General features: G+C 31.8%; 4 protein-coding genes across 6 annotated transcripts; 1 reads left to right on the top strand and 3 right to left on the bottom strand.

Moving 5' to 3' along the window:
- Positions 1-4145: 4145 nt before the first annotated feature.
- LOC148229358 (hexamerin 70b-like) lies at positions 4146-6802 on the bottom strand. Its single transcript, XM_088197731.1, has 6 exons — positions 6696-6802; positions 6487-6620; positions 5603-6421; positions 5372-5529; positions 4844-5304; positions 4146-4775 (listed from the first exon to the last, which is right to left on the bottom strand). The coding sequence occupies exons 1-6, from the start codon at positions 6778-6780 to the stop codon at positions 4327-4329; spliced, it is 2106 nt and encodes a 701-aa protein (XP_088053857.1). The 5' UTR covers positions 6781-6802; the 3' UTR covers positions 4146-4326.
- A 4517-nt stretch (positions 6803-11319) lies between these two features.
- Prp5 (pre-mRNA processing factor 5) lies at positions 11320-18938 on the bottom strand. 3 transcript variants are annotated; one of them, XM_088197733.1, is made up of 17 exons: positions 18826-18938; positions 18714-18746; positions 18333-18506; positions 18108-18264; positions 17850-18039; positions 17152-17282; positions 16956-17085; positions 16718-16887; positions 16439-16653; positions 16139-16373; positions 15911-16072; positions 13243-13362; positions 12801-13171; positions 12369-12738; positions 12120-12311; positions 11828-12052; positions 11321-11686 (listed from the first exon to the last, which is right to left on the bottom strand). In XM_088197733.1, the coding sequence occupies exons 2-17, from the start codon at positions 18725-18727 to the stop codon at positions 11444-11446; spliced, it is 3099 nt and encodes a 1032-aa protein (XP_088053859.1). In that variant the 5' UTR covers positions 18728-18746; positions 18826-18938; the 3' UTR covers positions 11321-11443. The 3 variants fall into 3 exon arrangements, 2 of the variants coding, with proteins under 2 accessions (XP_088053860.1, XP_088053859.1); XM_088197734.1 differs by having other exon boundaries at positions 11320-11686; positions 18714-18938; XR_015811396.1 differs by lacking the exons at positions 11321-11686; positions 11828-12052; positions 12120-12311; ... (1 more) ...; positions 12801-13171; positions 13243-13362 and adding an exon at positions 14937-15068 and having other exon boundaries at positions 15152-16072; positions 18714-18938.
- A 746-nt stretch (positions 18939-19684) lies between these two features.
- On the top strand, positions 19685-25754 carry LOC148229360 (myotrophin-like). The gene is made up of 4 exons (XM_088197737.1): positions 19685-19863; positions 22972-23082; positions 23151-23234; positions 25228-25754. Exons 1-4 carry the CDS (start codon positions 19795-19797, stop codon positions 25312-25314), a joined length of 351 nt encoding a protein of 116 aa, XP_088053863.1. The 5' UTR covers positions 19685-19794; the 3' UTR covers positions 25315-25754.
- Positions 25740-27927, bottom strand: GXIVsPLA2 (phospholipase A2 group XII). The gene is made up of 3 exons (XM_088197735.1): positions 27366-27927; positions 27062-27304; positions 25740-26296 (listed from the first exon to the last, which is right to left on the bottom strand). The coding sequence occupies exons 1-3, from the start codon at positions 27595-27597 to the stop codon at positions 26157-26159; spliced, it is 615 nt and encodes a 204-aa protein (XP_088053861.1). The 5' UTR covers positions 27598-27927; the 3' UTR covers positions 25740-26156.
- Between the last annotated feature and the right edge of the window lie 39 nt (positions 27928-27966).

The raw sequence follows: 27966 nt of genomic DNA on the forward strand, positions 1-27966 counted from the left end.
TAAAAAATAAATTTATACGTTTATTTTTTAATGTTTCACAACCACTGCAAAAAAGGGTGCGTTCGTAATAGATGTTTTAAAAAATTCATGCTCTTCTGGAAGCTTTTATTAGAGGTCGAAAGTATTTAAATGGCTAAATCTTGTTTACAATTTTCTCAATTACTCTAATCGGTCTATCCTTGCTGTGGTGATTTAAGAATTTCCTTTAAAATCAGATAAGAAGAATTCGCACTGCGTGGGAATTAGCAGATTGCAAAAATGTATGAGGGCTTTCTACAGAGTTACCCAAAAATTGGCTTTCGGCGAACAATATTTTTTTTAATAATCCAAAGAGGTTTTTTATCTTCATCTTAATCGAAATTTAAAAAAATAATGTAGCAACAGCTGTTATTGCCAATTTTCTTTATGATTCATGTATAAATACGAACAATTTCACAATACATAGAACAATCAAATAAAACATTACAATAAAAATGTGTCAATTATTTATGCAACCAAAGTGCTGACATGGAGCTAAAATAATGGACGTAAAAATTAGAGACACTTTTGTCTCCAATAGATTGGCGTTGTAAGAAACTGAGATCGTTTGAGAAATCTATGAACTTTATTGCTGTACAAAAATAGAATAAAAATCTCACTATGAAAAAAATAAAATATAGGTTTAAAATCCCAGTAGTAATTAAAATATTAGAACTGCAATTTCTTTCTTAATATTTTCTCACTGCTTTGTATACAACATGCTAGAGCTAGATAAAAACAATTAAAAAATATTTAAAATTGAACAAGAACGATTATACAATATTTCTATAATTTTAAAATAATAATTGTAAATTATCTCAAAGAAAACCCACATAAAATATATTTTATAATCTTTTGCATATTAAAAAATATTTATAAACATTTTTTATATCGTATGTATCTTATCTTGATGAAAGGGATACAAAAATAAGCTTTGTAAAGGGTTGAAAAGATTAAAAGCTATTAACAAATATACATATATTTTATAAATTACGTTAATAATAAACATAAATTTCATGACAATAACATTAAGCATTAAAAAAATTGTACAACACTTTAAAACATTTTCTCCACAGTTTAACTACATAATAATAACAATATAACAACAAAAAAATACATTCGTAATTATTGTTATTTCAAGATGATTCTAAATACCTTCATTTATATGTTTTTAATCAGTTTTTAACAGTGTGTATGTAATGATCATTACACATTATTCCACATATCATCATACTTTAGTTTTAAACAATAACTAATATCACATTTTCATTTTCAATGTCAATCAGGACATTGCATTTTTAACTTATTAATCAATAAGCATAACATTTTAGAGGTCAAAGAAGCATCGTTATACACCTTTATTATCACTTACTGCATTGTGATTTTTTATATGCAAGTAATTACTGATATTTTTAATTATTATAAAAATATCAGCAAAATTTATACAATAAATTGAATTACTAATAAAAAACATTTTTGATAACAAATTTTTTGTTATGTCAATGTAAGCAAATAATAGATTATTCAGCATAATTTAGATTAAAAACTTTCCACTATACAATTATATATCTACTGTTCAAGTTGTGAACTATAGAGGTGATAATTGAATAGGAAAGTATATACGCAAAATGTATATAATTATATCACTATCGTGAATCTTAAATAAACCAACCTAATTTAATTGTATTTTATTTCAATAAATAAAAGTAAACAAAATAGTTGTTGTCCTTCTTATAAAGTTGACAATTATGAAATTCTACACTTAAAGCCATCAATAATAATAATAAGACTCTTAAAATTGTTACCCAAGTATCTAATACTTTGTTTTAAAATCAGGCATATGTGAGGTCTAATATCAATATTAGATATCTCACATTGTATTAAATACAAAATACAAAATACAATACTATTAATTTTTGATAGATGTTAAATAAAATTAGTTAAATTAAAAATTAATATGTACACAATCGATATAAAACCATAAAGGAAGAACAAATTACGTAATTTATAACTAGAATTTGATTCGTTGCTTTTATTTGTCTAATATAATTTACTCCTTTTTTATAAACCATTTATATCTAAGCTAAGCTTAATTTTTTTTAATTAAATGTCTTGCTCTAAACATCACATACGTCACGTTACTCGTATTAAAATTGATTATTACATATTTAAAATTTAATTAGTTACACAATTCTTAAATATTAGTTATTGTACAAATTTTCCATCAAATAATATTACAAACAAATGATTATATAAATAATTTTAATAAATTTAAATACAATTTTTTTAATAGTTTACCATCATTTACGAAAGATGGTGTTAAAAATAAAGTTCATTTATTATTTTATAAACAACGTTTTTCTATAAATAAATCATTACACACATAAAATTAATAAATATATCTTTAATGGTAAAACTAATAAAAAAATATTATCAGCTAATTATTTTGGCAGAAATAATGGTCCTAATGGTCCGTGCCTTATTTTCAATTGTTGGCGTTCTTCTTTTGTGGTAACGAAATATCTCTTCCGTTGTGTAGGGTGTCCTTAGCTTACGAAACATAGATTAATGATAAAAGGTAAATGTTAAAATTGCATTATTTAATAGTCGTTAGGATAAGCTCTAAATTGTAAATAATAGCACAGATGGTTAAAACTTTCACACTTGCATTATACATTTACAAATTTCTTGTCATACTTTTATTTCGGCAGTATAACAAAGACTTATATTTTTTAATCAGTTTGTATTTAGAAATATACTAATTTTTTTTAATGTAACCACCCCAAGCAAGGGTTGTCACATAAGAAAAAATAAAAATAAAATAATATTGTGAAATATAGTATATAAAAAAAATATATAGTATATAAAAAAAATGCTAGGGTTGTCACGTAGCTATTAAAAATATCGTAAAAAAAATATTTACATATTTTCAAATATACATATATATAAAAAAAATAGACATAAGCAAATGCAGACGAATAAAAAACACAATATCAGGGTTGTCACATTAGTTTTTAAATGAAAATGTATTGAAAGTAACTTACTCTCAATACATTTTCTATAAAAATCTGTCACGTTTAAACTTAATTTAGTTTACTTACAATTATTCATGAATACAACTGAGTGGAAGAGATAATAAAATCGATTAAAACATCGACTATCTGATAAACAACGTATTTCTGTGTAGATCTTCAAAGCTGTTCATTGCTTCTGATTTTGCTAGCTGCTGTTATAATGAATTGTAAGCAATGCCTTTAAGTTAATAAATCGATAAATCATACAATATGCTTCGAATATGCTTAGCGCCTATTTCATATGATTTCTTATTGTTCACTCTTGCTCTCCATCGCAACGCATTCTACTTTCCTTGGAGCCAGAATTGCCTGCCAGATTCCTCCAACGCTCATTGAAGAAGATTTTTAATATAATGGCAAATAATTCCAAGAGTGCAAGCACCATTTCATAAGATTAAATTGATACATTCTGCACGAGATCAAATAGGATTTTAACGCAACTTTTTTTATTGACTTCTGTGATTATTACTTTTAACTCGACAAGATTGAAAAATACTAACACAATCTTTAAAATCTTGAAATTAAGAGTTCAAATAAAGTACTAAAATATTTTTACAATCTATATAGATCAGTTTTCTGAAATCATTTATTTTTATTTCTATTCTGAAATAATTTTGTACTGCTCATCCAAAGGAACTAATTTATCATTAAGGTAAAAGTCTTTAAGAAAATATACAAAATATTGCAATCTATATCTAAACCTATGCCCTTAAACATTTTTAAATATTTGTGTTTCTGGAATCATGTTATCATAATGATTTTAAAGGTGCAAGTACTTTTGAATTAACTTGTATTTAGCAATCAATATTAGTACTAAAAAAGTTCACAGAATTATTTTTTCAGTCAAAAGAGGCTGAATATTTTTGACATATAGATGGTTCTCAATTTTTTTAGATCGTTTTGCTTTTGTGATGATTTATTGTTATTATTAAACTGTTTTATTTGCATTTGCAACCAGTTTTTTAATCTTTCTTTTTTGTAAAGTGTATATGTAGTAGATGTATGTATAAGGATTATTTATAGTTGGGGATTAGTTATATAAAATACAAGAAGTATTCGTTATCGTTTATTGCATTAAATAATGTACTTTTGTATCATATATATATGACTCGCCATTTAGTTGTCTAGGTGAGACTTTTTCGAACATATTCAGGCAAAAAGTCGAAATGATAATTTTTTTTGTACAATGATTATTTAAAGCCGTAAATTAAGAATCAGTCATTAACTCATGATTTTAGTCGTGGGTCGCCATGTTGATGTCGCTCTCTTTCTTGTGGAAGATGAGCACATCTTCAAGATGCATGTTGTTGTAGATGAAGTCGGTTTCTTCCCAGATGGGCCTGTCGAATGGATAGCCATAGCTGTAACCGTCCAATTTGCGGGCACCGGAGCCAACACCGGTGGAGATGACTTCATCGTATCCTGTTCCGTAGGCAACAGTAGGCTCGTGGTATTCAGAGATGATCACGTACAAGTAGAACGGCATGCCTCCCTTCCTGCCCTTAGGCAACAAAAGCCTGTCGGGATAGCAGCTGTGCTCTTGTTTCATGTCCAAAACGAATTCTTTCTTTCCGTCGATGGCATCGTTGATCTCCTTGTATTGCGTTCTCGCTGGGGTGAAATCGTCGACCGTGGTCCAGAAGTCTTCGGAGCTACGTTGGATGGTGTTCTTGCCACTCTTCACTACAAAGCATAAATAATTTAAATCATTAAGAACTCTAAGACTAAAACAAATTGTATTTAACACTTACGCTCATATACGAAGTGATCCAAACGGAAGAAGTTCTCCTTGTTATCGTGCATGGGGATGAGGTCTCCCTTTCCGTTGTATTTGGGTCCGAGGAAGAATCTGACTGATACCTTGGTTGCTTTCTCGCTGACAACGTTGACGGTCACGGCGAACGGCATGTGGTTAAGACGGCTCTGGCGAGCGTGGATAATAACGTCATCGTCCATCTTCTTCACTTCTTCGGGTGTTTGCAATACGGCGTTGGTGATATCAACATCGTAGGTCTCGAAGTAGGTGTAGAGTTTTTCAACTTCAACGTTCTCAATCTTGACTCCGGGGCAGGTCAATTCTTCCTTGGTGTATGGTAAGAGAGAGTCGATGAAACGCCTGTAGAAGGTCATGTGGCGTTTTTGCATTTGGTAGAACATGGGATCGCGCAAGCAGGTCTGGAAGAGTTCCAAAGTTGATGGGTAAACCTTGTGCCTGAAAAAAATAAATATTAAATTTTGCTCTTTGAATCGGTTAATTGTTATTAAATATATACACTTACGTGCTATGTGGGCGAGGAGAGTTTCCGAGGAGCATCTTAGCTAAGGATTGAGCATATCTGTAGTAATGCAAGTTTGGTGTGTCAGCGTTGGACTCAACAATGCTTGAAAGAACTTCAATATCCTCTGGCTTGCTCAACCTGACGTGGGTTCCATCAGGCTAAAATAAATTAAACAATGTTATTAAATTATAGTTTACATTGCAATAACCATACCAAATGCATTTCACATACCTTCACAACGTATCCTAGGTCGATAGCTTCGCGGATGCGCATTTCGTAATCTTCGACTTGAGTAAGATGTTGCAAGAATTCTCCTTGTTTGAGATCAAAGTTCTTGGGTCTTTGAGGGAACTCAATACCGTTGAAGTATTTGAGGGCTGGGTAGTAGCCGGTCTCTACTGGCCAGTGCCATGAGAAGAATGGGATTTCGCCCATGCCGTTGGACAATCTTTCCAAGTAATAACGGGCCAAAAGTTGTTGATGAAGGAAATAGTAGATCTCTCCGCGATTGTCCTTGGTCAAGCCGTACTTCTCACCTTCCATCCAGAATGGGTAGTCCATGTGGTTGTAGTAGTAGAAGGCGTTCCAACCGATATCTTCGGTGAGGTAAGCCAACCTCTGCTCCCTGTCGTAGTTTTGGTACCAGCTGGAGTAGTTGGAGTGGATGTATACGTGCTTGTCGTGTTGGTGGACATCTTCGAGATGCTCGCCATGTCCTTGCATCTTAACTTGGTAGGCCTTGTCGATGACTTCGGTGGTGAAGTAGTAGTGTGGGTGCATTTCATACGGTGGAGGAAGGATGAATCCTTGGCAATCGGGACGGTGCAAGACAGCAACGCTCATTGTGTAGATGAACATATGCTCGTTCATGAATTCGCGAGCCCAGCAGGCAGTCTTGTAGAATGTGTCCCAGTCCTTTGCGTGGTAGAAAAGCTTGAACAAGTATTCAGTCTCGCTCATCAAGTCTGCGTACAAAACGGAGAATTGATCACCCTTTTTCAACATCCCACTTCTGTACAAGTGCATGAAGTGCTTCACGACATGAGCGTCCTGTTAAAAAATATGTATTATGTAAGTGTAAGCAAAAAGTAAGATAAATTTTATAAAATTCGTACATCGTATTTGTCCATGTTAGCCTCGATGTTGTATGCTTTTCCCAGCTCAACTTGGTCATGGTGGATGTTGGGTTGATGGGCATGATAGCACAATTGGAAGATTTGCTTCTGTCTCACCAAGAATGTGTGGTCAGCTGAAAATTAATATGTATTTTAATATATGAGTATTTGAATCAAAATTTTAGAAATTAAATATTTGTATCACTAACCAACTTTACTCTTGTACTCATGTTTAACCACTGTGGCCGAAGCCAGGGCAAGGAAGAAGAACAGGAAAACCGTCAGACCCCTCATGGCTGTCTAGTAGACGAAGAGTGGTGCTGATTGAAAATTTCGGACAATTTATATACCCAAAAAGATGTGATAACAAAGCATTTTTTTTTAAATAAGTGATTGGGGATATCGCATGACCTGTGAAATAATAGTATAGTCACCAAGTAATTAAATTCAAAGGTGTTATCACACGCACTTTTGTACGATAATTATAAAAATTTTCCTATCGAAATAAACATGATAAAGCAGAGTTTTGCAGAGGTCGTTTGAAATACACCTTTGCTTAACAACAGAAAAAGACCGATCGAGACGATTGAAATTTTTAAAGTTTGCTAAGGATCAATCTCTAAATGATTAATATATCATTATTTGCTATTTTTGCAATGTACCAATTCAAATAGATGATGAATTATCGATAAATGATTATTAAGACGATGAATTATCGATGATTTTTTCTAGACCAAGGTGTCGTCATACTATTCAAAATACTCGACTTTAGATTAAAAAAATACCAACGATCAACGTTTTGGGTTGATGTACCACTGTTGGTGATGCTAAACTTTCATTCATCGATAAATAAAATTGATTTTGACCCTTCATTGGTTAATAAGCGAAAGAAGCGCTTTCCTATTTTGATGAACGTTGAAAGTACAACTGCTATTTTAAGCTACTAATGTACCTTATGTACCTGATTCGTACTGCTTCATTTCAAACAAATAATAACAATACTTTTTGTTTTACTCACGCTATTCGATTTTGTTTTCTTACGTTAACGCGTAACTTGTGTTTGACAGCCAATTATCGATGACGCATTTTATCACGCTTTGAGATTTCATTATATTTTTTATTTATAAAGCAAAGAATTTACATTAAATTTTGCTTTTATAATGAATTGAAGTGCAGTGAAATTTTAAAAATGACGAAGTAGTTCAAACGAAGGGTTTAAGAATACAATGTTTTCCAGAGGTCCGCGAAAACGTCGAAGACAACAAGAAAAAAAAGGCAGCCTCACATATAAACTATCGAAGAAAATATGAAAAAATAATTCAGACATTGTTCTCAGTATTCCCCGAATTGTTATTAGTTCATAGTATTTTTTTACAAAAACAGCATCATGAAGAAACTGTTTTTTCATTGCTGAGCGTTCCTACTGCGACGGCGCCGACACGATTTTATTGCTTTTGACGTGAATTTTTTCCTTCTAAGAAGTGAAAATTGTTTTTGCGCTCTTTCATTGACCAAAATTCGGTTTGAATATACTTTGATCAGCCCTCTTATATTAGAAGACCATAGTAATATCGGTAAGGATAGCTACCATATTTTTAAAACAGTGTAATATCAAAATGCAGACAAACTATGGAGCAATGTGTGAGTCTGTCTGTCTGTACTTATTTTTCCGCTTATTTTCCCCTGATATATGAGTTGTGCTCTGAGATATAGTTTGTATTTTTGACTTTCATTTGGTTAGGTTTGGGTTTGAACAGCAAATGGACGTTTCGCAGCTGTCAAATTGAGCTTCATAGACATTTTAGAGCACCACATTAGTACCCATCAGTTAAATTATATTTTCGCTAGTAGAAATATTTATCTACTGATGAAAATGTATTTGGACTTTACTAGTGAAAATATAACTTTACCAAAAAATACAATTCACTGTAAAATGTATACATAATGATAAGTGTGTAAATGTATATATTACTGCATATAGAAAAGTTGAAATCATATAATTTTACTAACACCTGACAGATAAATTACATCTTCACTGGTAAAAATATATATCTACTTGTGAAAATGTATTATGATTTGGTTTCACTGAAATGACATATTAAAAAATATTTTCGGGCTAGATTCGTAACTGTTTTCTTTTTTAATTTTCTTTTAGGGATAACCTGAGAATTTCTGGTTTAGTATCAGGAATATTTTATTAAGATTCATAGTATTTAAATTAATGACTCCTGTGCGGAGGGCAGTCATAATTTTCAGTCCCGTAAGATTTGAACTGGAGCACTTGCCTACTCTTCTCTTGCAATGGACGTACAACTGCTCAATAAGGTACTCTTGATATTTTCTTCAACACTTACGGAGAGTTGTTTCAGTTTATATGAGACAATACACACCCGTTGGAGTGATTTGTGTCTCTCCTCTTTTCATGTTTTTAATTATATAATTTATGCGTTTAGCCATCATGACGCATAAGGCAACCTGTCAACTTATGATAGTCTTAATTTAAATAAATAAATTATATTAAGACTATTTATTTTAGGAATATGACATTATATTGTTCTGATGATCATTTTGTTGTAAAATCAACATCACAGTTTTCAGATAAATTTGAAACTTTCTATATAAATAGATATAATTTTAGCTAAATCTATATTCAATCCATATTAATTTCTAAATGTTAAAATTTTTGGCAATAAAATAGATAGGCATAATTTTTCTTTACAAATCCAAAATTTAATATTTATCAGTTTTTTTTTAAATACTTGGCTTGAAACAATTAGAATTGCTACATATTAATTTTAATAATAAAAGGGTTTTAATCAATTTATATATTAGTACTATCAATTCCTGAAAATGTAAACTTATTAAATTCATCCCATGTTATTTTGTCAGTTATATGTTGTTATTAATATTTATAATATATATTGTATTATATAATACAAACTAATCAGGCACATGTTAACAATAATTATTATATCACTTGTTTTTCGAGATTTGCAGACACATTGTTATTATCAATGATTTATAGTTGTTGTTTTGTCTAATGAAAAGTGCTGAATCTAAAAAGTTGATAGGTCATTTCAGTGTCATGTTGTACCGTGCGTCGTTAAATAATTATATTAATACTAACATCTCAACTTTGTAAGATCACATGAAATATATAGTTTATTGTTATATCATAATATTAAGAATCTTTAACTTGAAATTAAAAAAACGTTAAAATCTATATACTATAATTATATATAAAATTTTTTGGAAATATTATCAGATTATCAGAATAGGTAATATCACATAAATTAAACGCAAGTGTATTATTGATATTAAAATAATACTGCATATCATTATTTTTATTAATAGATATTATTTACATCATATTAATTAAGAATCTCTAACATCATGAAATCATATTTTAAAATGAATTTTATTTGATACTTAGCTTTAGACATGTCTTTGGTCTATTTATATGTATGAGTAGGCTTATCATATGTCCCGGTTTCACAATATTTTCGTGACAACCTTATTTTGTTTTTTATAGCTTTAACCATTATTTTACCAAAATGTAAAAAAAATCTGTAGACCTTTTTTTAGCTGTCCTGGTTTAGAATTTCATAAATATAGTAAACCTGTGTATGAAGATGAGTCAAATAAAAACCTTAAATGTGCGATGTAAAATGAGAAAACCGCTTTATCTTTATGTATTTATACAGACATGTGTCACAGCGATGTGTGATAAAAAAAATAACGACAATTTTCATTTTTCTCTAAAAGCATTTAATTATTTTTTAATATAATATTATTCTAGATGTAGTAAACTTTAACATTAAATTTCAATAGTCTCTTTTGACTAAATGCATATCTTTAGGCTCAATAAATAATTATCCGCATGTTTTTCATTTTATTATCAAATGTAATTAAATTAGCAATACAATACGTGAGCCTGCACGCATAATTTATTTTTAGATATATTTTTATATCATAAAATAAATAAAAAAATAATTGCTATTGTATTTTTTTTAATTTTAATGTCAACATTTTGTCGTCAAGCGTTATAATAAATTTCTTATAATAGTAGTGCAACTAGTTGTTTATAAAAAGGGGTTTGTTTAAAAAGTATTTTCCTTACATTACATAATTTTATAGTTAATAAAAAAATGGTAAGCAGAAAAAATGCTTTATAAAATTATATTTATACATATATGTACTCTCAGAATTGTATATTATACTATTATATTATCAAAGTATGTTTGTATTTAATAACTACTTTAAAATTATTCAGTAACTCAAAAAACTAGTTCTTAATCAGAATCAGAATATTCATAACAAGTCACAAACTTTGAATTTTATTTCGTTATAAAACACAGAGGCTAATAATAATCGCTTAAGCTATTATGCATGTTGAAATTTTATTGCTGTTTTTAACAAATGTTTAAAATGACTTATTTTCGTATTATTTTATCATAATTATATTATTATTTTAGAATGTGATTAAAGTTATTATCCGTATAACTAAAACAAGCAACACTTTTTTTAACTCAATTGACAAGTAAATAGAAAAAGAAAAACCACCTGAATCCAAGTGGATTATTTTAGCACAAACTAACAAAACTACAATGGAACGATCGACTGACATTTAAATGCAAGAAAGTGCTTATTCCTAGAATTACATTGATTTGAACCGATTTGCTTTTTTACTTCAGTTTCATTTCCCAAATCGCCTTAACTTTGCAGTGACAATAAATACGTCACAAGGACAGTCAATTGGTGAAAGATACGATACAACAGGAAACAAAATGCAGACGGATATGTGTACGAAAGCTGCAATGTAATAAAAAAAGCATTTCATATTTTTTCTATTTTTTAATTTCAAGTACTCTATAATACAAGTTACTTTTTTATTATTACAAAATTAATTCATAGTCGTTTTATATGGTAAAGAAATGTGCAATGTTAAAAAGCACCATTATATAACTTTATATCGAGCTTTATTCACTGAATGATGGGCCGATGCTTGCAAATCTAGTAACTCTTCCTTGATCAATCTAGTAATTTCCAGCTTGGCTTTGGTTACCGCCAATTCTTGAGAGCTTTCTATGGCCAGATAAAGCTTCCTTTCACCTTCAGGGGGACTCTTTCCTGGTGGCACGTAAGTACCTCTAACTGTGATTCCAGCCTCCGAGTATTCACTGATAAGAGCCAGTGCCTCCTAAAAAAAACAATGATAAATGCCATTTTATCGTCTGCAAAAATTATTTTCAATGTGACACCACAAGTTCAATTATTTTGATAAGTTAATACTATCAATGTTAAAAGGTTCAAAAACACATTATAGATAATGGTTAATCACCTTGCTCGTTACACGCCACCTCGCCTGTTGCGGGAAATCGTTTATTTCCAATTCTTGTTCATATTTCCTAAATGTCTCTTCACCAGCAGCGAGTCCAGCTCCAGTTACAGATCCATCTAATCCGACTGTACCCACAACTGCACCAGATGCACCTCCTTCTTCACGGGGTTGATAATTAAGTCTTGTGTTCAACTTAGCTGCGAGCTGCTCGGCTACCGTCTTTGCCTATAAAAAAAACACATTATAATAAGTTTTGACACATTCAATGACTCTTAATACACAATCATCAAACCGTTATGTATGTATGAGCTTGAGGCGCTCCTTTAAGGATTGCTTCTGCGGCTTGCTGAGTAGCACCCTTATGCTCCGAGCCCAAATTACGCTGAAGATGAATCCGAGATGCTAACTTCTTAGCCAACTCTAATTTACCACCAGTACCCGCAGCCGCTGTAGAAGCGTTCACTGCTGGAGGAACACCAGGAACCTAAAACAAACACAAAAAATGAAACAAACAATAAAAAAAATACAGCTAAACTACTACCTCTTTAACTATCTTCTTAGCTGCAAACATCGTTTCAATTTGTTGATCTAAATCTCCCTCGACGTCTTCATCGTCTGAATCTTGTAGACCAAGAGCAGCCTTCTGGAACTTTTTGCGCTCATTAGCTGCCAACGCTTCTGACTCGTCAAATTTAAAACCCTTCCCACTAAATCCACCTCCAGTGTGAACTTTCTTTCCTTCTTGTTCTTGCTTCGTTTTATAGGTATCCCACAATTGTTTCAAAGCTGCTGGAGCTTCTTCGCTGGCCATCTCAAACGCCCTGATTACATCACCGGCTGATCTTCCCTGTTCGGGCGTAAGAAAAGTCCATGCGAAACCTTTATTTCCAGCTCTTCCTGTGCGACCGCACCTGAAATCAAACACAATCATGAATCATGACATTAATAAAAAAATAAGATCTTCAATCTTTACCTGTGTACATAATCTTCGTAATGATTAGGACAATCGTAATTCACTACCAATACCAATTGTTTCACGTCTAAGCCTCTGGCTGCTACAGATGTTGCGACGAGCAGTTTGACTTTACCAGATTTAAAATCAATGATGGTAGAATCTCTATCGAATTGATCGATGCCCCCGTGTAGACTCATACAGTTATAAGACGCTCTCATTAACTCTTTCAGCAAAATATCGGCATTTTCTTGTTTATCGACAAACACGATAATATTTCCAGTTTCTTGATATATGCCAAGCAGCTCTAGAAGTTTGAAGAACTTAGCTTCCTCTTCCAAAATAGCGACATGTTGTTCTACATCTTTGCATACAACACTTCTACCACCAACCTATAATTTTTAATGTATAATAAATAGAATATGATACAATAAAAGATTAAGAAATATCATTAAATAATTACCTGGACTTCAATTGGTTTATGAAGTATCCTTCTGGCTAAAGCTTCCATTTGTCTTGGGAATGTAGCGCTGAACATAACAGTTTGTCTGTCTGGTCTGATGTTATCAATGATTCGCATTACCTATAATATTTTAAAATACATTTTTTATGTACTAGTTTATCAAATCTTGATGATGTTACTCTATCATCTAGAATTCTATATATATGCAAAGGTGTTTTAAATGAAATCCTTTTCAAAACACATTTATTGTCCTGCAAATTGGCATATTATTTCAGTATGAAGACTCTTAGATAGATATAATCAGGCATACAATATAAAGACACAGCAGTAGCTTAAAATGAGTCGCACTTGCAATATGCACCAAAGAAGAGCAGTGCATGATCTTTGCGATAGGATACCGCCGCTATGGCGGCATGGTCTTTTTACCGTTGTGCTTGGAAGCCACCATTTTAAATCATTAAATTTATTTTGTATTTTATTCGTATTAATCAATAACAAAAAAATAATAATGGATGTGTTTATTTTATCGATGCCAAATTTTTTTCGGATAACAAATTTCATTCATTTTCAGTTTGCTTACTATTATTTTGAATTGGAACACATCTATAAAAAAGCATTAAAAATTATAATAATTTGAATAGCAAGATTTAGAACCACGAAAACATATTATGTTTCTTGAGCGGCGCCAGGGCTGTCACTACGTTCATATAAAATATAAATTAGGTATTATGATTATTATCAAAAAAAAATACGAAATTGAGGCTTTTTAGGAATGTGAAGAGGGTAAGCACGTGCTTTCCGAATGTTTATGACTTTTTTATTTTAAATTTAAAAATTTGCAGTTGATACGTTTTACCGATTGCGGTACAAAAAGGGTTAAAATGTTTTATTATATTCTGATTCGATTTTCTTTTAATATTAGTCATCTCATTAGATTGCGAATTAATTAAAGGCTCTGACCAATATCTAATATAAGCGATTCAACTATCAAGTCAAGTTGCCAAATCTCACACTTGCTCAAAATATTTAATGGTCATCTCTAGCCTTTTCAGATGACAGATTGCAACTTATTCTAAAAAACTATCGCATCGGTCATAAAAGTCCTATAAAAAATAAGCTAATCCAATTAAATCCCCAGATCAATGTAACTGACTATGGCAGTAATAAGTGGGCGAGCACTAAGTCTCCCTCACAGTAAAACAAGTACCATTTCATATTTAGAATGTTACTTTTATGAAAAAATCATGGTGGTAGTCCACAGGATTCAGCATTCTGAGTTTAGTGGTCTGTGAGGTCCTAAAGGTTGGCGACCACTGCTCTAAAATGCATGATATAAGAGCAAAATATTTTTTTAAAAACTTAAAAATTGTTTATCAATAAAACCTTTTAATTGTTGATAATTGTTTAACATTATTTATATTTTCGAATTTTATAGATGTAAAGTGACTAGTTTTTTAATCATGAAATATTGTTTTGTGTTATATTTTTTTCTATTTATCTATGATCTTTTGTTATGATAAAAAATTATGTTTTTAATCCTAGTGGAATTTATACGTACTACACATAGTTCTTACATTTTTTTTAAGAATTATCTTCAAATTGTGTAAAATTGTTTCCGATAAGTTTGCAGACTATATGACAAAATTTTCCGATCGTTAAGGGTTTCATAGTCAAATCAGTAAAGTTATAAATACCTGTCACTCTAATAAGTTCAGAAACGGTATAAGTTCTGTAAACTCTTGTCTGTTCAGCAATTAAAAACACGGTCAAGAAAAAAAAAATCTATCTTGAAACATACTATAGGGTCCACTAGCAACCATCGGCGCCTACAAAACAGGTCAAAAGTATTATTGAAATGAACCTTGAGAAAAAACTTCTTATGCAAAAAGTGCCATAAACCAATGCTTACTTTTTAAGACATGGTGGCGATTTGTGAGGCCTTTATTCGAAAAGTTCCATTGTGCATCCTACACACGTTGGGGGCAATTCTAAGGGACTAGCTAAATGCATCAACTTTCTGCAAGTGATATTGTATTGGCAGCACATTGGAATGCGAAACGACAAGTTGCCAGTTTTCCAAGCTATTCAAATTTTAACAGTCACACAATACAAAAAGTTTCAGTAAGAAAACAGATACATAATAACAAATTCAATTATAATCCCAATTCTTCATAATTGGTCATTACAGTGAAAAGTGGGGGAGCACAAAATGTATAGAAGTGGATACATAGTACCTATGTAGACACTTTCATTCTGAACTTGCTTCCAGCAACACTTCATCTAAAACTTCCACCACAGCTTTCCAACTTGGACACATGAGAGTTCATTTGAACTGGAACCCAAGTTACCACGAGACAGAGAAAACCGAATAAGCAGCCGCTTCCCTCTTCGATTTTTTGAGATAACTGGATCTTGCAAATTCAGACAATAAGAGAACTTCGCATATATCACAATAATTACAAAAACGTTGCATAATAGTAATTTATAACGAATTAACATTGTCGTGCAAAAAAATTAAAACTGGGACAGAAAAAACAGGACAATATAATGTGTCTACAAACTATGATAATGAACCATTTTTTTAATATAATGTTTTTTTTAAATATTATCAATTATTTAAATAGTGATTTTAATACCCAATCAAGTATATAATAGTAAAATTTATTACCTGAGGTTCAAATCCTATATCGAACATTCTATCAGCTTCGTCCAACACAATATAAGTCACACGCCTCAAATTAGTGACTCTTCCTGAATTTGCAGCAAGCATATCGATCATCCTTCCCGGCGTACAGACAATGATTTCAGCTCCTCGTTTCAATTCTGCAATCTATAACAACACATAATATTTAATAAAAAAAAACACATCAAAAACCAACAAAATAAATGGCAATACCTGTTCGGATATTCCCGTTCCGCCGTACACACAAACTACGTGCAAATTCAACGCTTTACAAAACCGTTTAATATCCTTTCCGATCTGCATGCAAAGTTCACGAGTTGGAGTCATAATTAAAGATATTGGACCATCAGTTTCGCCTAACGGTGGTTGGTCTAATATGTGACGGAACATTGGTAGCATGAAAGCCATAGTTTTACCTGAGCCTGTTTTTGCAATTCCGATAAGATCTCTATAAATTAAAGATATATGTCATATATAAATATATAAAATGTTTTATATAAGCAATGGACTAACCTTCCACACATAATGGCCGGAATAGCTTGAGTTTGAATAGGCGTCGGTTTTTCAAAGCCTAACTTTTTAATTATATCTAATTCTTTTTTGCTGATACCGCACTGCGCCCATTCTTTAATAGGCTTCGGACAACCTTTGCCTCGAACTGATATACCTTCGAGTTCCAACCTGAGTGCTTCCACTTCTTCATGTGTCATGCGAGAAATTTCCGGTACCTATTCAATATAAAATAATAAAAATCACACAAATAAAGGATTAATTTAATTCAATAATACCTACTTCTGTATAAAATTTCTTAGTAAACGGAATATAATTCAAAGATGCATGATCAACTTTGGCTAAATCTTTTTTAAGTCTAGAAGCGAGATTAGCAGCTGTGTCTTTGATATCTTCGGATTCTTCTTCTGATGAATATTCAAGACCATCTTGATTTTGCTCAATAAGTTCGCCTATAAGATAAGAGCGTTACATAATTTAATATAATTTTAAACTTTATTAAATATATAAAATAACAAACCTTTATTTTTCTTTTCTTGTATTCTCTTAGCAACGCCTGATAAAATTACGACACCAGTAGTCGGAATAGGTCCTTTATTTCCATCAACGACTCCACGAGCCTGATCTAATTTATTTACCTTACGTACTTCCTAAAAATGTTACAACATATAGAATATCGTATAAAATATATTTGCACCGACTTTTAAATCACATACTTTTTGAACTTCAAGCATGAACGCATCGAGAGGATCGATTTCTTCTTCTACTTCTTCAGCTTTTTCAATAATTTCAGTAGCTTCTTCAGCTTCAGGTGTCACAGGTGCCACTGGCGCTGGTGCTTCTTCGCCTGAATAATCATAAATAAAATCGTCACATTAATAAATTGTGTCGAAGCTTAACTAATCCTGCATATAATAAGGCACTCATTAAAATGTTGCATAATCTGATCTAAAAGTTTTAACTGGTATTCTGATATAAATTCTGGCGACCGTCTGCACGTCAAATGAGATAACACCACTTCTCAGAATCAAATAAAAATTACTTTCCGAGAAAGTTGAAAAATAAAATTGGGTTAGTCATAGTTTTGAGGTTTTTAGTTTCAATAAGCCCCCTTCCTCTGCCATACGCCAAGGAACAACAAAATTGAAATCAGGTAACTGCCACATAGTCGTTATTTTTTTTAGTCATGTCGGTTATCTGCACCAAGCGAATGGATGTATCGGTACATTTTTATTAAAATTCATTAAGGTACTGGTCGATTTTATACCGGCCACCGCCGGGTTTGCACACATACATTGAAGTAAATGGGCACACGTGTGAAAGTCGTGTTAACACTCGAGTAAAGTATCGTTTTTCGCCGTGTGAAATATGATAACTTTTGAATTGAATGGATATTTAAATTCCATATATTTACCTTCATCTCCCGAATCGTCTTCTAAAGACCATTTCTTGAGAGCAGGCACCTGAATGTTTGCAGTAATACTGCCCTTCTGCACTTCTCGTTTAGTAGCTTCTAATTCTTTTTTACGCCTCTCCACACGCCACCTTTCGATTCGATCACGTCTCTTTTGCATTTCAGCTTCCAGTTGCTTCTGTTCTTCCTCCTAAAATGCATATTATATTACATACGCATACATTTCCAAATAACTTAAATTAAATATAAATACACTACCTTATCAACATTACCGGGATCGAATTCAACATCATCTTCTTTACTATGCTTCTCTTTTGAGCGTGAACGTTCTTTTTCTCTCGGTCTTTCCGATTCTCTCGACTTATGCCTGGATGATTTGGTCCTTTTGTCTCCATCTCTATCGCGTTTATTATCTCTAAAATTGTATCAATTATTAATATTAATAAATAGGTAAATGGACACAATAACAATTGATCAACTTACGATTTTCTTTCTCTACTATGCGATCTTTTTTCTCTTTTACTTTCGCGATCTCTACTTCTACTTCGACGGTGTTTCGTCGATTTAGACGGCCTGTCTCGGCTTCTAGAACGTCTCCTCTTTCTTTCCGGAGACACCGATTTACTGTGCGAACGTCGTCTACCATCTCTCTCGCGCCTATCAATTATAACCATGCATAATTACCGAACATAGTCCTTATATAATACAAATATAAAATGCAATTGACATTGACACATAACCTCAATTTAGATTTGCGTTTGAGTTAAACAATTTTAATGTTTATTTACTTTGTTTATTAGTTGCGTTTATACAATAATTAAAATGTAATTTACTAGTAAAAAATAACGACATATAGATTCTTACCCGCTTCTTGTCATACTTTTGACGTGTTGTTTGCTGCAAAACAAATCGAACGATTTTAGTTAAATATATATTTAATATTAATATCACTAACAATCGGCTATGTTAAACAGACTGAAAAAAGCTATAAGAACAGTATAAAGGCTAAGAATTCATAACGTTGACAAATTGCGGTTCGGTTTATGTACCGAACATTCAAGGCGTTCTCTAGACATTTGGCCATAAGACGATTCAATTTAACCAATGCATAAAATGTCAAACTTACACAAAAAATAAAATGTTTTAATAACCTTTCACGCGCCTATACTCTACCGCTTTGTCAGAGAATTTCGCAAAAGAAAGATGGGTGACAAGAGGACAAGACGGTGGCCATTCAGAATATTTATGGAGCTCATTGATAGTATGGCTTTCGGTGCCTATAAGATATGGATCCAAAAATATTCTTAGTGGAGAATCAACGATTGACGCCGTCGAAAGTATTTCATATGCCTCTCTCTATATATATATATTATTAAAAAAGATATAATTGAACGACAGAAGAACGTTTATTTGTAACTAAAGACTTTTGCCTCCGAAGATCTACCTAGATCGTTTTCGCTCGTAAGATGAAGACGTACTTGTAACTTTTGTTCTGTAATAAAAAAATGAATAAATTATTTTTATATTCTTATAGATGTATGTTTTATTTTAAATAATTCAGGTTTAATTTTATTATATATATTTTTTCATTGATTTTTGAATATTATTATTTGTAAAATAATGTTAAAAAAAATATTGTGTTTTATTGCGAACGTTTGAGAAGCCGCGTGTGCTGGACGTCATCGTGTTTGAGTACGAAATGCGTTTGTGAGCGTGCATAAACAATAACAAAAAGGCATAGCATGGTCTCGTTCTTTCCTAGATCTTAATAATTCGGTCTCTCGACAGATATTATTTTTTTCCCTCGTTACATCGAATCGTCAGCTCGTTACTTCGAGCAGGGCCGAAAGCGGCACTTCGAGCGGCGGCCTAGCGGTGTCAGACGGTAGTAGTGAGAGCCGGTGCGGTGAGAGTTTAGGAACGGCTGTCTCCTGCGAGCGTCGCGATGAGCAAGCTCGTGTGGGGAATTAAAAACGGCGACATCGACGAAGTTCGCTCCATCGTCGACGTCCAGGTTGCCGCTTTGTCCTGTTTTTGCGTCGGAATTTATAACGCCGCGCCGCGCCGGGTCGGTTGTCGGCTGTCGGCTGTCGGTCGTCCCTTTCGCCCCGACGGATTCGACTCTATGTTTACGTGCGGTCAAATTGATTCGATCCGGTTTTCGCTAACGGAAGTTCACACGGTGCACTCGATTAGCGGACGTGCGTTCCTCGCTGATGTTTTTAAACAGATTTAAGGCGTTGCTAGCGAACTCAGCATTGTTCGCTTCGTACCGAATGGGAACGTTCTTATATATCAGAATCTTACTAGATCTTTTATGCCATTTCCCTGTGTTTATATTTTGAATAAAAATACGGAATATGCAAAAACTGAATCTGAAAAGCATTGATGCTTATTTGCGCTTTTCTATTTATAAAAAAAAGTTTTAGGTTTAAAAATGCGTTAAACTCTTTAAAGTACATTTTTATCTAATTTTTATCAGGAGAATTTTTCCTAGGTTGAATTAATCCGGCAACAGTGAAACTGTAGTTTCACTGTTGCCAGTACTAATAATAGATCCTATTTTATCGTTAATCGTTTTCGTCGAGGAGATATAACACTGGCCTTTTGCTATTGAAATTCCTTTTAGTCAGTCCTCTAAAATGCCGTTTCTTTGTAAATGTAAAGGATCAATAATCCATTTTTATCACTAGGGTGGACTAATCTGGACTTGGATTGATGCTCTACTTCCTGATCGGTCAAAATCAGTCAATGCATTGGATCATCTCGGGTTAACTACTTTATTGTTTTTCATTATTTTTCAATTGAGATGTTTGTACCGTTATACGTCTTGATTCCATAATAAGTTGCTAAGGATTCATTTAACTTAATTGCACAAATCTGTAAATACTTTTGTGTTATATTCAAAAACGACATGTATGAAAGTGGATACTGCTCCCCTTGATTCTTCACTGGTTTAAGCTTCTTTCAATTCACAGGTTTTACAGTATCTAAATGACCCCAAATTAACTATATAGATTTAATCTTCATTAAGCTTATTAGTGATTTTATATCATATCTGGCGAAGCTCATATGTCTTCTTTCAAACCAATGATATAAACATATCTTTAACCCATAGAAGTCCAAAGGCATGTACACCGTCTGTTCCAAATCCGCGAGGACTAGTCGTATTAGTCATATCTCCGGTTCTAGTAGTGCCATCTCTTAATTGTGACATGCTTTTTGTAGGACTAGATTTTGACATTAACCACTGAAATTATTTTGACGCTAGCTCTTTTAGCTCAACCAGAATACCAAATGCACCAGCGCACAAAGCGAGATTGTACGCAAATTCTTAGCCAATCCTTAGCCATTCTCCAGCGTTGTATTGACACAGAAGGAGTGTATTTTAAATAAATAAATATATGTAATATTGCAGAATAACAAACGTTTTCTATTTGTTTTTTTATCAGTCCTCGCGGATGTGGCACAGATAGTATATGTCATGCTCAATATAATTCCTATTTTTTTATGCCTTTTGAGTGACTTGATGATAAAATTTCCAGTATTTTATTTCATTACTTACTCAGGGATAATTCTATTAACATATTATGGTAAAAAGATTTGGTAATTCAAAAGGCATTAATTGAATTATCAAATTACTAAAATTAGTTATAAAATCTGTTAATCCATTGATGGATTTTCGAAACAATTTTTGAACAGTTTGCGCTAGCCGCTTGTTGAGTACCCAGCTATTGTCAAAGCCCAAATATGTGGATTGTTATATATGGTTCTAAATCTAAAAAGTTTTATTTTTAAATTTACGTACATATTCTTTAAATAAATTAAATAATTGTTTTCAACTACAGCTGACTATGCTAATAAAAAAAATTATTAACTCAATAGTAGTGATGATTAAAAGTTATTCTTTTACAATTATAATGTGGCTGACGATGATAGCTTATTTGTCATAAAATAATTGCATTACTATGAAAATAATATTTTTGCTAGTGAATACAATCAAGAAACTAAGGCAAATATTTTCAATAGTAAAAGTAATAATACCTAGTGAGATTTTGCCTATGAATTAAAACCGTAAACATTTATTTATTGACAATGATGATGATGAATCTGGAAGAAACGCTCATGGATTGTTTTAATGCAATTCGGTAAATGTAAATAGTAGCGATGACATTCTGAGACAACAATAATTTTTCTTTGGCAGTGATTCAGACCAAAAATTTCAGAAGGGTTTCAGGAGCCTATCAACTTCTTTCAATTGTTTTTCACGGATGAATTGATTAAAAATAAATTTAAAAAACTGCTTACTTGCAGATATTTGATTTATTTATATTTTTATTTTAATTATTGCGTATTTATTTTGGAATATCTCAATATTTATTTTCGAAAGATTTATCTTTCGTATATTTATTTATTTTTACTTATGTTAAACGTTAATTAAATTTTAAAAATTATTCTACTTTGATATTCTACCCCGATAACACTACTTAGGTTATCGGGGTTACATTTTTTTTCCGCTTCTGCTTTCAAGCATTATGGGCATTGCCGTTTTCACAGTTTTAAGCCATGGAGATATCGTTTTCAATAAATAAAATGTACGGATTTGAATAAAGAATTTTTTTTTTAGTATTACCGGTAGTTCATTTTGTAATACCAGTAGTATCGAAGGTTGATTTTTGCCCCAATACCGGTAGTACCAGTATAACAAACCTTAGTTGTGCATCAACTAATACGTTACGCCCTGACTGGCAACACAGATTGTCAAACGCTATATAGCAATTTCTATAACAAACTTGGCCATTTTCAATTGTTTCATAAAAAATTGAATACATTACTATTTTTAGTAACAACACGGGTACAAAAATTATAATCTTATCTCCCGAATACAATGTAAAGAAAATTTGATACATAATGAAAACAAAATTTGATGCATATGTATTTATATATGTTGGGTAAACATAAACGTATGTATTTGCATAATTTTTTGCGACCCAAATGCTAAGCACCCATGATGTATTAATATATGCAATGTGTATAACAGTAATTATATAATGCATTCTAATATACTGACTTTCTATTTTCGGCAATGTTGTATAATTCTGTTCTTTTTTCAAACTTTTAGAAAATAAACGTTAACGATGCCATAGACGGCAGGGTGCCGCTTCATTATGCGGCAGATTACGGTCAAAAGGACGTCTTGACGTACCTTCTCGACAAAGGAGCCAATCCAAATGTACGCAATTAAAGTATATGTTTTTTGTAGCAATTCTTAAATATATTTATATTGCTCGTGTTATTCAGGTGGTGGACAAACATGGAATTTCTGTACTCCTGGCAGCTATCTGGGAAGGACACACGGATTGCGTACAGATTCTGCTTAAAAGCGTAAGAACTATATGCTTATCTTTGTATCGCGATCGCTCAGTAAACAATATGATATTTACTCGGTTATTTTGTGGTCACGATGCGGTGATATCACGTCGTGTAATAAATACGTTTGGTATTGTTCTCGTTCATGCATTTTATCTATAGAGTGTATTTGCAATTTATGTCTCATCAGTTTTAGCACACCATTTTGAAATCGCTTTCATATCTTCATTTGGCAAAACTGTCATATTATTTAATATTATATCTATGGTTTTTACCTTTAATTTTATTTGTGGAAAAATTTACAATACGATAAAATCAATCAGAACAGATAAATGTTACAGATTCTTTGTAGAGATAATGAACCATTTTTCAAAAACTGAAAATGATTTATATAAAAGAAGCACAAATAAGCCAAAACTTCTCTATTTTGCAATTATATCACAAACCAAAATTTGGCAACAGTCAGAATTTAAATCATCTTTGTGTCAGAATAAAAATCAAATCTCGATCAGAAATTTTTTAACAGACTGGTCATAATTATAGTAATCAGGGTCAGAATAAAAATATTGGACGATCACGGGAATTAAAAAAAATGTAACATTTATAAATATAAATGCGAAATAAATTATTTATTTTAGAAAGTTCTTATGAAATGTATAAAACACCTTGACAAAGACGACGTATTATTATGCGGACATCTGTCAACATAAAATACAGATTGTATAATATAAATCCTAGCTATTCTTTATAAATGAACCAATGAACTGTAATAAATAACTGAAAAAAATAATTTTGCCCATCTGGTAATTTTTAGCATTTAATATAAATTCTGATCAATCCAATTTAATATAAATTCGGACCAATTCATAGAAATTCTGACCCGAAAAATACGAGCCATACTATTTTTATACTAGTGATCATCGAGATTGCCCAGGATTAAGATTTAACACTAATAAATATGTGGTAGTTAAAAAGATTCATTCTTGTAATTTTTAAATACATAAATCAGAAAGCAGCTCTATAGAAAGAGTTGGCAGATATAACCTTATTCAACATCAAAGCAATTACATTTTTAAGTTTTGCAACTAATCCTTTTTAAAGCAAACTCATACATAATTGGAAATAATGAGAATTGAAATAAAAATGCTCATTTCTATATTGATGTATGCAAAATTTATGTCCAGACGTAAAGAAACTACTCTCGTCAGGGTCCTAGAGCTTAACTAAGCAATATTTGAAATGGATAGTATTCAATATAATACATATTTATATTGGAGGAGGTGAAGTGATCAACCATATATTACACCACACGAGACAAAATATAAAGCTCCACTGATTATTTTATAGACTTCAAAAGTGTGCATAGAAAATAAATTTGCTATTATATCTGAACGTTTCACAAACTCAATATCAGGGGTCTGTCAATTTATACAAACTAAATGTGCGTATTATTATCAGCTCTAGTCATTCTAAACAGATGCTATTTGAGAAAAGAATAGGCTGTATTCAGCCTAAACGCTTGGTTTGCACTAGAGAGCAAAAGTCAGCAGATTAGCCCAGAAAATAAAAAGTAATTAAAGCGATTAGTAACTAGTAAAGAATGTTACCATGCTAGTAAACACCTGGGGTCGAAGAAACTGATAGGCAGGCCACCCCTAAAAAATAGATCACTAAAAGCAATACACGGAATTGGAAAAAAATAGATCACTAAAACCAATACACGGAATTGGAAAAAAAATGGATCAACTACGTTGCAAAGGATGGGATTTAATTAGCTAGCTAACAGACAGTAGGATTAAGAGCACATAAGGAGGCTAAGTCCAACTCTGGGATTTAGCCCCAAAAATAAGATATCGGGGGGATGTCAATGTTTGGAGCAGGGTCCTGAAGAGTAACTGTGCAAAATTCTATTTAGAACAGTTAAAAGTTGTGGGATTGTACAAAGCAGTCCTTACTAGTATTCTGATGTAGATTATGATATTTATGTAGTATTATTTTTGTATTTTAGGGCGCATCAAAAAATGGAGTCACCCCCGAAGGAATACCTTACGTTGATGCGGCTGAAAAACAAGAAATAAAACAACTCCTCACGTAGAAATACTCATTATAATTATCTTTGCTTCGTTGTATTATTGTGTGGGGCCTCATTAACTTAGCGTTTACTGTGCATATTTATTTAAATTTTATTTTTATTTTCGCATACATACTATTATTAAAAAGAAATTATTAGCAACTTATGTTTCCATCTTATTTTTTTTAACGAGAAAGTGTATTTTTTTTAAATTTTATATTAAATGAATTTATATTTATAAATATTTTTTCATGTATGATTGAGACATGTGAAGCGTTTTACGTAGAAGTTTGTAAATGTTTGCATAATACTGATATTCCCATTATTATCGTAAGGATTACGAACAACGTTTAATTTGTTTAATTCTTTAGTCCATATTTTGTAACGTACATCATGATTTAATTGTGTTTTTGCTGGTGATTGTAGAATAATTTGGAAATAAATATAACTTTCTTTTTAAAAAATGGTTTATTTTTTTAATTACAACCATATAAAAATAATACAAAGGTAAATATATATCTTTTAATTCTGTCAATGGATTTCTTGTTTATAAATAAATGACATTGTAAAAGCTGTATTTTTATATTCAATATCAAGATTGGTACAAAATGAGATCTTTCATGGAGGCGTTATATATTATGCATGCATAAGATTTACTAAAGAAACATATTTTTTACAATTGCTTCATATAAATTAAAATTACATCATTGAAGAGATGAAACGATAACTACAAAATAAATATCTTTAAAATAATTTATATATTTAATACCAAACAATAGGGCAAGAGTATTATCTTTAAATTTTATTAAAAAAGCAATAATAATAATATCAAACAAATCACAAAACCAAAAACTAAATGAATAATTCTAAAGTTCAGGGCCACCAGTCGAATACTTTTTATATTTTTTCGCTGGACAAAAACAAGCCTTTTCTTGGGCGTCAAGATACGATTTACAGCCTAAGGTCAGCGTACCCGTAAATAATAATTTAGCTGCTCCTTTACAACCTGAAAGAATAAAAGGTATTTTTTAATTTATTTAATATTTATAAAAAATAATTAAAATATTATTGACCGTGACTAATACTACTAGAAAGACGGGTTCGAATCTCATATGTACCCCAGTGTTTTTTTTAATTTCTGTCCGGGAAATCGGAATTAGTGATTTATTATATAATTATAATTCTGATTGATCATCGCAAATTAGGTTTTCCTAGATTTTCCTAATATCACGGATTAATACTGTGATAAATAATTAAAATAAAATGGAGCTAGGTTGTGCATAAGCCGTAATAATAGTTCATAATTAATAAAATATATGTTACTGATTTCAGTCTGGTGTCTTACTACTTACTTAGTAGTTGTTGAGGTTGTTAACCTCATTGTAACGCATTGCACTTATGCCTGTCATGTTGCAACAAAAGATTTATAATAAAGACCTCAGTAGAGATTTCTACTCAGAATGCATTTCACATTGATAATACATCAGTGATCCACATCCTATATATCACTATAATCTGTAGCAAACAAGAACCTCTGCGAGGCCAAATAAACTCACAATTGAGAAAATCCATTAAATAGGATTTTTCAGGTACGTTACTATTAAGAATTTCTGTAACCCAGCGCCTTTTTATTAAGAGATTTAAGCTGTGACTTTCAGTGTTTTCTATTACTACTAATAAAAATAATTTCTGGTTGTTTCATATAAAAATGTCATCGATGACTGTTTTATTATTATTTAAGTTTTCTTCTGAATCAATAATATAATCATACCTTTAACAAATGTATCTCCGCCCAGTGAGCTTTTATATGTATCACAGTAATTGTACAAACACCTCTTGAAATCAACATCGCACACCTCTTTTCCTGAATTACAGGTATCGTAACATTTATCATGTAGCTCACAACACGATGTCATTTCAGCTATAGGTAAATACTCAGATGCGATTTGAATACCCAAGGATCCACATCCGTCCGATTTCGGTACATGATTTCGATTTTTAACAGGAGCTTGGCCTAAAAGACAAAATAAATTAAAATTCCGATTCTTCTTTGGTACAATGTTAAATTATAATACCTTCTGGACATTTAAACAAGCAATGCTCTTCAACTGCTGCGTCGAATACATCGTGCATCGATCTGAACTTCTCGGCCACAGTTATCACGTTCTTAATAACATCCCCAAATACCACTTCAGCTGCCAGAACGGCGTCTCTGAGATTCTTAAGGATACCGGATCCCATTCCGGTCCATGCGTATGCCAGAAACGTCAAGCAATATATGAACATCTTCATATAGGGTAGCTCCATTTTAAATTTGTAATTTGTGGATTCGACAGAACAACGCGGAACAGTTGCCGCCGATAAACTCACGTCATCAGGTGAGTTTTGTTTATTTTTAGGTTATACGTGACGTGTTTGGTGTTCATTCGTGCGTTTATATACGTATTTCTTGGATTACGTCCAATGTAAAAGTATAGTCTCGAAAAGAAACCTCGCTTGCTGATTAACGTAATTAGTGGCGAGTTAATTAAATAGGAGCAGCGGCGATGTTTTAGCGTCAAACATCGAAAATGAAAAGATATTTAAAGATGCGGCGTATAAAAATAAAACAGCTGTTGAACTGTCTAAAGTTGACTCATTTGGCCATAAGCGCTGTAGCTGCGTGCATAGTAAGAA

The sequence above is a fragment of the Plectrocnemia conspersa genome, unplaced genomic scaffold (genome assembly GCF_051122295.1).
Source record: "Plectrocnemia conspersa isolate PC_06_02 unplaced genomic scaffold, ASM5112229v1 ptg000011l, whole genome shotgun sequence".
Lineage (NCBI taxonomy): Eukaryota > Metazoa > Arthropoda > Insecta > Trichoptera > Polycentropodidae > Plectrocnemia > Plectrocnemia conspersa.